Below are 12,227 nucleotides of genomic sequence, written 5' to 3'. Positions count from 1 at the left end.
GCACTGCACTAGGTTGGGCAGGATAGCTTCTCTGGTTTGTAACTAATGACAGCTGTGTGAACTCCGTAAAAATGTAGAGACAAGGAAGCTAGCCCCTTGTGCTGTATAGGCCAGTAGATGGCCTAAGTGAGGGTTCAGCATAGATGCTCAGGTGCGCTTTTCCTTTAAAAACAGGGTTTCTTAAATCTGCCTGTTAGTAGCACTTTTCTGGACACCACTCCAAACAGAATCAGACGTTTTGAGGAATACATCTGGTAAATTTTAACCAAGTGCCACCATTGATTACCATAAGGAAAACAAACATGGGTCTGTTAGTATTCTTACCAGGCACCTTTAAATCTCAGTAGTTTTAAAATAGGGAATTCTTTTCATAAGATACTTGAAGGATTATTGTATATACGAATATGTGAACGTATAAATTATGTGATGCTGTTTTGCTGTAAGGTTTGAATTATTCCTACAATGCAATTTCATTCCTTTCTTAATTTAGGCATTCAGAATGGTCCAGCGTTTGACATACCGTCGTAGGCTGTCCTACAATACAGCCTCTAACAAAACTAGGCTGTAAGTATTTCTAAAATTTGAAATACATACTGTCATTTACTCTGCAGGATGCTGAACCTGTTCCCTATTCTCTCACTTTCTAGGTCCCGAACCCCGGGTAATAGAATCGTTTACCTTTATACCAAGAAGGTTGGGAAAGCACCAAAATCTGCGTGTGGCGTGTGCCCAGGCCGACTTCGAGGAGTAAGTGATCCTTTTTGCTCTGAATAACGTAAACAAGAATTGAACTAGGGAGCATTAGCATCTTGGTAAGGGATGGAGTGAAGGAGAGGTCACCACTAGGAAGGGTGCAAAGTACTAAGCATCCATGATCCACATCTGTCAAGAATGTGGACTTTTAAAGCCTATGTGATAAATACAGGGAAATGCCTTTCAGGTAAAGCAGTATACCATTTACTGTTCTAGTTTAGTGTTTATACTTGCCATATGTCGCATCTAGTACAATTTCTGTTTCTGTTAAAGCATCACAAAACAATCTCAACATTGACTCTGTGCAGGTTCGTGCTGTGAGACCTAAAGTTCTTATGAGGCTGTCCAAAACGAAAAAACACGTCAGCAGGGCCTACGGTGGTTCCATGTGTGCTAAGTGTGTTCGTGACAGGTAAATATCACTCTTAAATGGACTTTCTCAAACGTGTGTGCGTGTCTGTTACACTGAATGCTAATGATTATTAGAAGACTGGTGAAATGTAAACACGAGTAGCATATTTTAGAGTCCTTCCTAGGCTAGGGGCAATTGATACTGTACAAACCAGTAAAGATACTGGTTCACTTTAATTCAATTAAGATTTGGCGGCATCTTTACGCCAGATGTAGACATTAAAATGACCTTGATTTTGTGGAGGAGGTAGATAAGAAACTATTAGGTTTTGGTCAGTCAGGTAGATGGAGAGAGGAAGGTCTAAAAAGTGTAGGAAGAGAATAACTATATATAGTTCTAGTGTGGCTGTAGCAGAGCTTTGCAGGAGGTGATAGACAAGAAAGGTAGAAGTCACAGGTTACGCAGGCCCTTAAAGGACAGACTTTTAGCTCGATCCTAAAACATGTAGGAATTGATGGATTTTGAGCCGGGAGGGAGACTTTTGATGTGCCAGAACGAAAACTGCAGCAGGATGGATAGTAACCTCATTCTTTCAACAAAAGGTGAGTGCTTGGAATGGTTTTCCTCTTGGTGGAGGCTAAGGCGATGGCACCTGCATGAAGACCTAAAGGCTGGTGGAGTGAGTTAGAGGAGAGGACAGTGTTCCAGGTCGAGGACTGGGATGTTGGGATATGTGAGAGAGTTGGTAGTGGCATAGGTAGAAGTGGAGCGGTGGAGTTTTTATGCTAAACGTTGTCAAAGGTCCGTCAGGGACTGTTCTACTTTCTATGAAGGAAACAAGGCTTGTTGTTAAATTCACACAGCCAGTGAGGAGCAGCACTGGGATTCGTTCTAGGTTTTATTGAGACCCTTGATTTTAGCCTCACTGATAGACGTGAATTGCCTCTAAAGACCTGGCTGGGAGGATTTGTAAGGACGTTGATTGGTCTTCACAAGTAACAGAGCTGCTTCAGAAGAGTTAGATGCCTCCAGTTTATAAAGCTAGTTGTGTAAAGTGGTCAGGCTAGGTTTCTAAACCAAATCTGACAACAAACCTTGCAAGTTCCCTCTGCCTTTCAGGAGTTAATGTGTAGGGGGATGGTAAACATGTTACAGTAGTACAAATACACGGTAAATTGAACTTCATGAAATACTGGAAAACTGAACTATGATTGAAGTTTGGAGGAGAAATTACTTTCAAGTAGTTGGGACTCTGGGAACGGTATTTGAGGTGGAACCTGCATGATAGGTAAATGTTGGTCAAGAGGTTGAAAGGGCAAAGAATGTGAAAGAATGAGCAATGAGATTGAATAGATATATGGAGGTGGAAGGGTCATGTGTTAGTTTTAAGCTGGTGGAGTTTGGCCTTTTACCAGTCTTTGGTTCCCAGACCTTGCTATACGTAATCATGGGCACATTTATTGAAAGTCCAATTCTTGGGCCCTAGCTCTTGGAAATTTGGATGTAGATCTACCGGTTGTCTATAGGTTGGTATTAGCTGTGACACTGACAAGAGTCTGATCTTTGAGTAAGTTTAGGGAATTTGTAAGGGTCCTGAGTAAAAGTGGCACCAGTCAGTTGTGTTTCTATAATGTGATTACATTGGGGAGATTTGAAGGAGTCCAAAATCCCAGGAATTTTAGGCCATATTATTAGATGACCAGGGTTACAAATAAAGATCATAAATGGGGAGGTTTTTGTGGGAATTGAGTGCTTTCTCTGTGGAGGTAGCTTTGCTTTAACGAATGGTAGTTAGTACCTGCTATTTGCCAGGTCCCATGCACTGTAATAATAGTGATTGATAAAATGTACTTCCTCTCTAAATGGAGGGTTCAGAGTACACACACTGCAACTCCTTCCAAGTTTAATCTTCATAAAAACCCTGTGAAATGGGTATAAGGTTTTTTGTGTACCTTTTGACAGAGAAAGTTACTTGCCCAAGATCACACAGCTAGTAAGTAGTAGAGTTGACCCCAGGCTGTAGAAACTTTGCTCTTGATAAAATGCCTCTTGCCATTAGCTTTTAACCTTCGTTTTGGTTTCCCATATGTAATTCCTTCGTGACTCAGAAGAAGAGGGCAGGTACAATTGGCATAGAATTGAAGGATTATCCTACTTAAACTGCCAGTATAGAAAGGAGACTTTGAGCCAGCCAAACGGTTCTGGCCATCTAATTTCATCTTAAGTTTTTAGTCTATACTGGTGGGTTTCCTTTACTTTTCTAGGTATCTTCCCTGATTGCTTTACTCAATTCTTTCATGGTACTTTTCCTGCCTATTAAATCAGTGGGTTTTATCTTAAACTGTATTCATTTATTATTTTTCTTTCTAGGATCAAACGTGCATTCCTTATTGAGGAGCAGAAAATCGTTGTGAAAGTGTTGAAGGCACAAGCACAGAGTCAGAAAGCTAAATAAAGAAATGAAGCTTTTTTGAGTAATAAAACAATCAAAGGCGTTTTCTGTTATTGCTGTTGTAATTTGTTAGTATACAGGTTTGGTTTCTATGTGGTGTTTGGGATTCCGTGATTTTTAGTTGATTGCTTTTACTGAAAGACCATAATGGAGGCCAGTGATGGGTAGAATTTTTTGATAGCACCTCTAGAACACTTGGGGAGGTTTGAGAAGAGTGGCTGTTATATCTGGATGTTTCTTTTAATTCCGCTGCATCATTTCCATCCAGTCTCCTTCAGCACCAAAACTCAGGATGGAAATTAAACAGTGTTTATTGACAAGTTATTTGGAATAGAATCTTTTATACACCATTGTATTTAAACCCTCCATTTCATTAGTTCACTTCAGACCAAAAACGGTCTATTTTGGAGAGCTCAGAACTCCATATTCAGCAAATCAAGAGCTCCACTCGTATACAAAAACCTCATGTCTCTGGTCTAGTGAAATTTAAATTCTAACTTAAATTGGATTTTTAATGCAGTCCAGAAAACTAAAATAACAGGCCTTAGTTATATTTATTCTTGGAAGCTCTGTGTATCTAACAACTCTTAATAAGTATGTACACAGTAATAATAGCTCATTACAGTGCTCAGACTGTACCAAGTATTTGTCTAATATTCTACATGCATAAGCTCATTTGAATTCCCTTCCAAGACCATTTTTTCAGATCATGTCAAGCTTATTTTGAATCTCAAGGAAAAATAGAGAGCAGAGCCCCCAGGCTATTTGCACAAGCCAAGAAATCTGGAAGCCAGAAGAATTCTGTAAATTCTGACCCTTTTCTTCAATTTAGATGTTACTGTACTGGTGTGGTTTAACTTTGATGGCTCATGCAGAGGAATGTTTTCTCTTAATTATAATAAATGATTCCCCTTGTAGGAAGGAAAACAAATCTTTCTGGCCTCTTAAACACTCATTGTGCCACACTGCCAGTTAACTTCTTGACAGACAACGGGTTTTAAACATTTTTGTAGAAGAGCTAGTAAGTGGTTAAGCTGCATAGGAACTCAAGAATTTAACGACAGTGCTTGATAGCATCTCCTTAGTGGTGGCTAACACTTCAAACTAACCTTCATGTAGTCTCTCTAACCACTCTGTGACACCTACTTTATCCCCAGTTTACAAATGAGGGAACTGAGGCACAGAGGTTGTACGATAGTACCCAGAGTCATTTAAGTGTTCCCAGGTTTTTTGCAAGTGGTCTACTTAGTGATTGGAATCAAATGACTGCCTGTTCCGGTGAACACTACAGCATAAGCAGTGATCGCCGAGGCCCCTGTTGCCCACGTGGTCTCAGACAATTGAGATCCGTTAGGCTTCCCCAAACACCTGCCAATCCTAAGGCTTGTTGAGTAACTGGGGTAATGGAATCACTGTGTAATGTTTAATCGCATAATAAGATTTCTGATGGGAATATAACTGAAAAACATTGGATTCTGAGGTAGAGTAACCTCTCATTTCCCCATGACAGGCTGATGTATTCTGCAGCAACATGTTTGGTAATCCTGGGGTGGGTTTGGTATAAGAATGTACAAATTAGTACTTAAATTAACATTCAGAAGCAATGCCTTAAAATTTAATTCAGTTATTTGATTGCTTTGTAGATGAATTGAGTTTCTGAAAGGCTCGAGATGTAGCTTTTTCATACCAGCTGTGAGGGGACAGCCTCATTTGCCAGCCCACCAGGAGTTCTTCCCTGTAGGGGCTCTTCCCTCTACTACAGAGAGTTCCACAGGACAACCTGACCAAACGCAAAGACTGACCAACGAGGACTACCCAAGTTTCAGCAAAAGAAATGGGTTGGCAGAAATTTTAGACAGCTAAAGCACTGAAGTTCCATACTTTGTAAAGGATTTGTCAAATGGTTTAGCCTTTTTAAAGTTTGAAACGTTTCCCTTTTATAAATGTCTTTGTAGACCATTTGGAAAGTGTGGAAAAACAATGAAAAAAATGCCTTTTAATTTCAGTACACCTGTTATCTGCCAGTTTGATATGTTCCCATCTTGTTTTCTAGACTTAAGAGTCTTTTTAAATCAAAATAGGAGGCATACCATGTATATATATTTTCAATCCTTTTTCCCCACTTAACTGAAAAGATTGCAGTGACTGCATGTGCTGTCAAATCTACGTGCCATAATTTACTCCCTTTCTTTTGGAGATGAAAGCTATTTCCAATTTTGCTCTATTTAATACTTGTGAGCATACTTACACATTTGATTATTTTATTTATTCTGATTGTTTTTAAATTCATAAGCTGGCACTGAAGTACAGCCCTTAAGCTTAGTTACTGGAGTTACAGGACTGTTTCCTGTTTCCTGCTCTGGCTGCTGTAACTAATCACCATAGACTGGGTGGTTTAAACTACATACCTATCTCAAGGTTCTGGAAACTGGTAGGTGCAAGATCAAGGTTCTGACAGATTCAGTTCTTAGTGATTCAGTTCTTAGTTCTTACTGGTTAGCAGAGTGCTGTCTCCTTGTATCCTCACATGATGGAGAGCAGAGAAATAAGCCCTCTTGTGTCTCTTACAAGGGCACAGATGCCTTTATGAGGGCTTCACTCTCAAGATTTAATTACCTCCCAAAGGCCCCCGTTTTTCATACCATCGCTTTGGGGATCAGGGCTTCAGTTGAACAACTTGGTGGGGGGGACACAAATAGGCTAATGTCCATACGACTAATGATATGAAGTGTGCCTAATTGGTGACCAATTTCTTCACCTTTGTTGGGTTAGCCACTGAAGCTCTTGGCCACAAACCGCTTCCCAGCTTCCCTTTGCTAATGCTTCTCTTCATCTCTCCCTCTCATATTGCCCGGTCCAGTTTCCTCCCACCCCACACCAAGCAGACCAAGTTTGTCTTGTGTGTAGATCTAGAAGAGCCTAGAATTGCACGAACATAGCATCAGCACTGCCCTAGTGACCAAAATGGATTCTGCTCTGTTCTGGGTTTTAACTTTGTAAAAAGCAAAATGAATCTTTTATTGAATCCAGTTCTGTGTGTGTGACTTAAGTATTCTTGACAGGTTCTTAAAAAGACATGTGAATGTAGTCAGTGGTTTCTTTTCAAAGTCTAGTATTTCTCCTTCCATGGAATTGCTTATAAATTCTATTAGAAGGATGGGGGAGGGGTGTCTTCCACCCTTAAAAGCAGAAAATCTCCATATGTTTAAATAAGTAAATTTTAAGGTTATTTTCAGCAGCGCAATAACATACTTAAAGAATTTTTATCTTAATGATTTGGAGCTTGGGTTCCCAGAATTTTGAGTCCGGACTATGTCCAGCTTTAACTGTAACCCGTATTTCTTATCACACCAATTAAAATCATATTCAATTCCTGCAGAATAAGATTGTGAAGCAGGGCTAAATGCTACGGTTTTTGTCTGAGTTGGATTACTTAGAATTTTTAAGAGTAAGGGTTTGGTCAGAATTTATAATCATCAGATATTACCAACAGAAGCAGCAGTGTGTGTAGCCAGCGCATTCTGGCTGTGAGAGCCAGTAGTGTGTGCCTCTCCAGCTCTGGACATCATTGATGTCAGGTTCGTGCCTTGAAATTGACGTGGTGGGAGTATTTACACCTGGAAATCAGCAAATGCTACAAAAGTCCGTTTCCCTCCTCAGGAGCTGGATATGAAATATTACCAGCAAGCCATTGGCTATTACTCAAGTTATAGTCTCTTGTCACAACTTAAATATGATGCTGTTGGTTCAGGAGCTCTACATATATCTGGTACATACTTAGTAATGATTTATACTTTAAATTTTTCTGTAGTAAAAGCTTATTAATGCTTTGAATCCGTGAATGTTCTGGGATTTGATTTCATAAAATACAAAACAAAGCTTTTATTGAATCCATTTGTGTGAATGTAGAGAAAAATAATTAAAAACCTTGCAAAGGTGCAAATTTCATCTCTTTAAACAACGAAAACTAGATGTGATAAACACTACTATAAACCAGGAGTAGAAAAGTTAAGACCATCTTCACGAATGTCCTTTTTAAGGGATGAGACCCACAATAATTCTATATCAAAAGATGCTTTCTGATTTCCAAAATATTAGCATTCAATACTCTTTTGACTAAATCTTAAGTGTTTCTGGTTAATTTAAAAGATTTATATAAATATTTTTGCCACTACATTTATATTCTGTTACAATTTGCTTTAGCTTTCATTCATTCACTCAGCAAATATTTATTAGAAACTACTATGTTCCAGAAATTGTGCTGTTGAGTAAGTAGTAATACAGTAGCCAACAAAGCAGACTCTTCCCTGCTCTCATGGCACATAGGGGAGACCATGTTAAATGAGGATACAAATACGTTTTTAATTGCACTCTTTGAGATAAGAATCATAAAGGGAAACTACAATGTTGTGAAACAGGCAAGAAAGAAACCTCATGGGGAGTTAAAGTAGGTTTTTCTGAGGAAGTGATGTTTAATCTTAGGATAAGTAGATCTTAGCTGGGTGACAAGTAGGGTGAACATTCCAAACGGAAGCGCCAACATGTGTAAATGCCTTACTGTCAAGAAAGAGATCGTAAAAATAAAGTAATTCCTGCAACCCTATTCACTCTCAGTATTTGCAGCCAAATAAATGTGATATGTATGAACAAATTGTTAATCACTAAGAGGGAACTCCCTGCTAGTACATAGCTTTTGGTCCACCTATGTGTCCCCAGAGCCAAAAGATGTATGCTACCCTTGCTTCCTAAGGGAGACCAGTGAAAGAAAGTCTTTCCTAAAGACATACTCCTCTGCACTAGAGGATATTTAAATTATGCACTCCCTTCTATAATTTAGGCATCAACTTACTATTAAGGAGGAAAGGGATCAAAATTATTGACTGAATTCCCCTAATACTCATTCAGCTTCTGTATTTCTTGGCCTGTGCCATAGCCTGAGGGCTTTACTGGCTCACACGCGTGCTCTTTCTCTTTTGTTTCTCTCTCTTGGGTTGGGAATAAGCTTACGCTTGACATTCCTCAAGAACGAATGGCCTTGAAGAAAATGCAAATGTTTATTGCATCTTAACATAAGTTGTATAAAGATTTGGTAAGCTATATATGGTCTCTGATGCAACTATTCAACCCTACCAATAGCGTGGAAGCAGCCACAGACAGTACCTGAATGAACAATCCTGGCAGTGCTCCAGTAGAGTTTTATTTACAAAAACTGATGTTGGGTCAGATTTGGCCCACTGGTGGTAGTTTGTGGACACCCCCCACCTTGCTCTAGATGACCGCTGCTCCCCTCTATAGCTGCTGTCTGATTGCAAGTGCACGAGAAACCTCAAGCAAGACCAGCAGAAAACTGCTTTGTTGAGTCTGAATAACCCAAAGAATATTGAGAGAAAATAAATTGGTTGTTTTATTACATTAAATTTTGAGGTAGTTTCTTATATAGCAATATACCTCTAAAACAGTGGTACAGTTCAATGGTCTTTAAATATGATTTTACTTGCATATTCCTTAAAATTGTTTTGAAAAACTGTGTAGACCTTTGCACATTTTTAGATTATCATATAAAACTTTTCATTATAACTTTAAATCATTCCAAAGGATATAATTTCCAGCGTAGTAAAAATGTGAATAATTAAAAAAAAAAAACAACTATCACCTTTCAAATATATCGAATTAAATCTATATAGCAACCATTAAAAACAAAGGCACAGGGAGGCTCTTTCAACAGTTGGATGTTTTAAATTCCTCATTTTTCCTCTTCATATTATCATTCTATTTTCTCCATGGGATTTTAAACTTTTTTTGTTGAAAGTCTGTTCCTGATTGGTGATTTCCACAACTCTATTTTGTTTAATAATTTTTTTTAATGTTTATTTATTTTTGAGACAGAGAGAGACAGACTGTGAGTGGGGGAGGGGCAAAGAGAGAGGGAGACACAGAATCTGAAGCAGGCTTGAGGCTCCGAGCCGTCAGCACAGAGCCCCATGCGGGGATTGAACTCACAAACTCACGAGATCGTGACCTGAGCCGAAGTCAGATGCTTAACCGACTGGGCCACCCAGGGGCCCCAATTATATATATATTTTTTTTGAGTAGGCTTCAAAGCCCAGTGTGGAACCCAACGTGGGGCTTGAACTCACAACCTGAGATCAAGACCTTAGCTGAGATCAAGAGTCAGATGCTTAACTGACTGAGTCACTTAAGTGCTCCTCCCCAATTCTATTTCTAAGGAAGAAAAAGCAAAACAGAGAGACATGGAGTCTTGCCACCCCTTTGCCCTCTGGAGAAAATAAGGCAGTGTTGCCCTTTTGTCTGTCTTGTTTTCGCTTCACTCTCAAGGGACTCTCTCTCAGGAATTATTTATTCTTCGACAATTTGGGGAAGATGAAAGAGGGGAGGGCAGTACATGAAAATTGTTGTCATTATCCATTATTCTACGTTTTATATATGTGTATATGTGTATACATATATATATATATATATATGTATACACACACATATATATACTTTATATGTTTATATATATAAAGTATATATATATATATATATGTATATATATAAAGTATATATATATATATATTGTGTTCTGAAAAGAGCACCATGATTCTGAGTGCTTTGCTTTCTGTATACATTAGAGAATTACTACTAGGGGCAACAGGGAGCGAGCACAGGGTTTTAAGGATATTAGTGTTTAGAATGTTTTGATGGCATGAAGAATTCACATCAATTCATTCAACAGACATTAACTGTGCACAGGGTGTATACCAGGCACTATGCTGGCACTGCCCCTGGTGAGAATTTCTGGAGTACACAAAGTCTCCAATCTCCCTTCTTTGCCCCCTCTTTCTGTGCACACAGGCATGTGGTTTGGTGTCATGAACAAAGCATAGTCTCCACTACTTAGTTGTCATGTTACCTCGAGAAGTCACTTAAATCCTCCCAGTCTCTGTTTATGAAAGGCAAACATGGGTATAAAAATACCTATCTTCCAAGATTGTTAGAAAGGTTAAGTGTGCCTGGCACACTTAATTAAGTTACTTCATTAAAAAAAATTTATGTTAGTAGGCATTTAATTAATATTTATTCTGGTTCCCTTTCCATCTCTTCTCAAAACTTAATCTCAGAACACATCTGCCATCAGCCATAGTGTGAACATAAGTCAGTGTATTCCCTCTAGGCTCATTTACATTTTAGCTTTGTAATTCCTGATAGTGGGTGGAAAGACTGACTTGTGCCAAAGGAATTTCAGGCAGGAAAAGCGGGTAATTCAATCTCTTGGGAGTCAAGGATCACTCTATTAAATAGAAATACAAAGTCTCCGGGTAATGCCAAGGACATGGTCAAGGGTGAAGAGCACACTGGGATTGCCACCTCTTTACAAACAGATGTTGAGGGGCTCAAATGAGGTTTGTTGTACGAAATTTCCTTTTCCGTTTTTTTTTTTAAAAACTGAGCATTATGATATGGACAAAGGTTCTCACACTTCCAATTCACTGAAGAATCTGCTGGGCAGGTTCTGGAGCCCTGTCTGAGACTTTCTCAGTCAGAACCCGTGAAAGTCCAGCCAAGAACCTGTATTTTAACGAGATCTCCTAGCGGATTCTCACAGAGATGCACCTCGGACTGCTTTTTCACAAGATGCTGTAGAAAGCATACACGATTTGGTGTTAGGCAAATATGGGTTTAAATCGTAGGTCCACCGACTGGTCATCAATTAGGTGACTTGGAGCAAGTTTCTTACCTTCTCTAAATCTTAGTCACCACACCTATAAAATGAAGGTAATATTTAACTTCAAGCGTTCTTAGTGTCCAGTTCAATTAAATATCCTGTGTTACCCACACCACGTTCTGCATGTCCTTTTCCTGGTTCTAGTATGGAAATGCCTTCATATATATTTACGGAGAAATCAACAAAGTGCATCAAGATGGTCATGATGGAGTCCTCTCATTTGTATGATTAAAAACAAGTGATAATGTTGGAAATAAACCAAAAAGTCAGTGGATACCTTATCCTCCTCTATCATGTTTTATCCCAAATGATTTTTTTCTCTTTGTAAGGAATTATACACACACACACACACACACACACACACACACACACACAGTCTGAAAATGCCAAGCTGTATTTGATTAGTTCTGGGCAGAAGCACGTTAGGGCATCTGAAAACCACAACTGGAGACATCTATTCTGATGGGCCTAATGCTCTGGGTATTTCCTTTCAACCGAACTTGGGGGGAAAGTACTTTGATATAATGTACATATGGAAATATTTTACAACATTCTTAAAAAGTTAGATATTTTATTCAGTATATATATAAAACATACTTTTCTCTTCAATGTGTGCAAATATGGATACATCAATGTCTTAAAGAGTCCCTTGTCATTTCCAAGATAGGATTGTTTTGTTTTGTGTTGTTAAATCCACTTCAGTGAGTCTGAAAGAGCCAGACTGACAGCCCCTGGAGACAGTGGTCTTTGCTCTGGGCTCCTGGCAGTCAGCAGGGACAGCTGCTGTTCAAATGTACCCCAAATACCTTACCTCTGCTAAGATCATTTCTGGAGGTGAGAAAGCACTTTGATTTCTTGTTCACTTTGAAAGATGGTGGTGGGAACGGTGGTGGAATGGTTGGCCCTTTTACACAGGCCTTTGGTTCTGAGGCCACTGCCACGTT

The 12,227-nt window shown here is 39.1% G+C and overlaps 1 protein-coding gene across 1 annotated transcript; it reads left to right on the top strand.

Moving 5' to 3' along the window:
- The first annotated feature begins 420 nt into the window (after positions 1-420).
- RPL34 (ribosomal protein L34) lies at positions 421-3,610 on the top strand. The gene is made up of 4 exons (XM_058721697.1): positions 421-564; positions 648-747; positions 1,062-1,165; positions 3,476-3,610. The coding sequence occupies exons 1-4, from the start codon at positions 500-502 to the stop codon at positions 3,558-3,560; spliced, it is 354 nt and encodes a 117-aa protein (XP_058577680.1). The 5' UTR covers positions 421-499; the 3' UTR covers positions 3,561-3,610.
- The last annotated feature ends 8,617 nt before the right edge of the window (positions 3,611-12,227 follow it).

This window comes from Neofelis nebulosa, chromosome 3 (genome assembly GCF_028018385.1).
Source record: "Neofelis nebulosa isolate mNeoNeb1 chromosome 3, mNeoNeb1.pri, whole genome shotgun sequence".
Classification (NCBI taxonomy): domain Eukaryota; kingdom Metazoa; phylum Chordata; class Mammalia; order Carnivora; family Felidae; genus Neofelis; species Neofelis nebulosa.
Note: the sequence above shows the minus strand (reverse complement) of the source record. Positions and strands in the feature narration are given on the sequence as shown.

What these genes read in the sequence shown, in the direction of transcription:
- RPL34 (XM_058721697.1), top strand. Translation starts at nt 500, where the DNA reads ATGGTCCAGCGTTTGACATACCGTCGTAGGCTGTCCTACAATACAGCC. An exon ending in GCCCAGGCCGACTTCGAGGA is followed by an intron (nt 748 to 1,061) that starts GTAAGTGATCCT and finishes GACTCTGTGCAG; the next exon opens with GTTCGTGCTGTGAGACCTAA. An exon ending in GCTAAGTGTGTTCGTGACAG is followed by an intron (nt 1,166 to 3,475) that starts GTAAATATCACT and finishes TTTTCTTTCTAG; the next exon opens with GATCAAACGTGCATTCCTTA.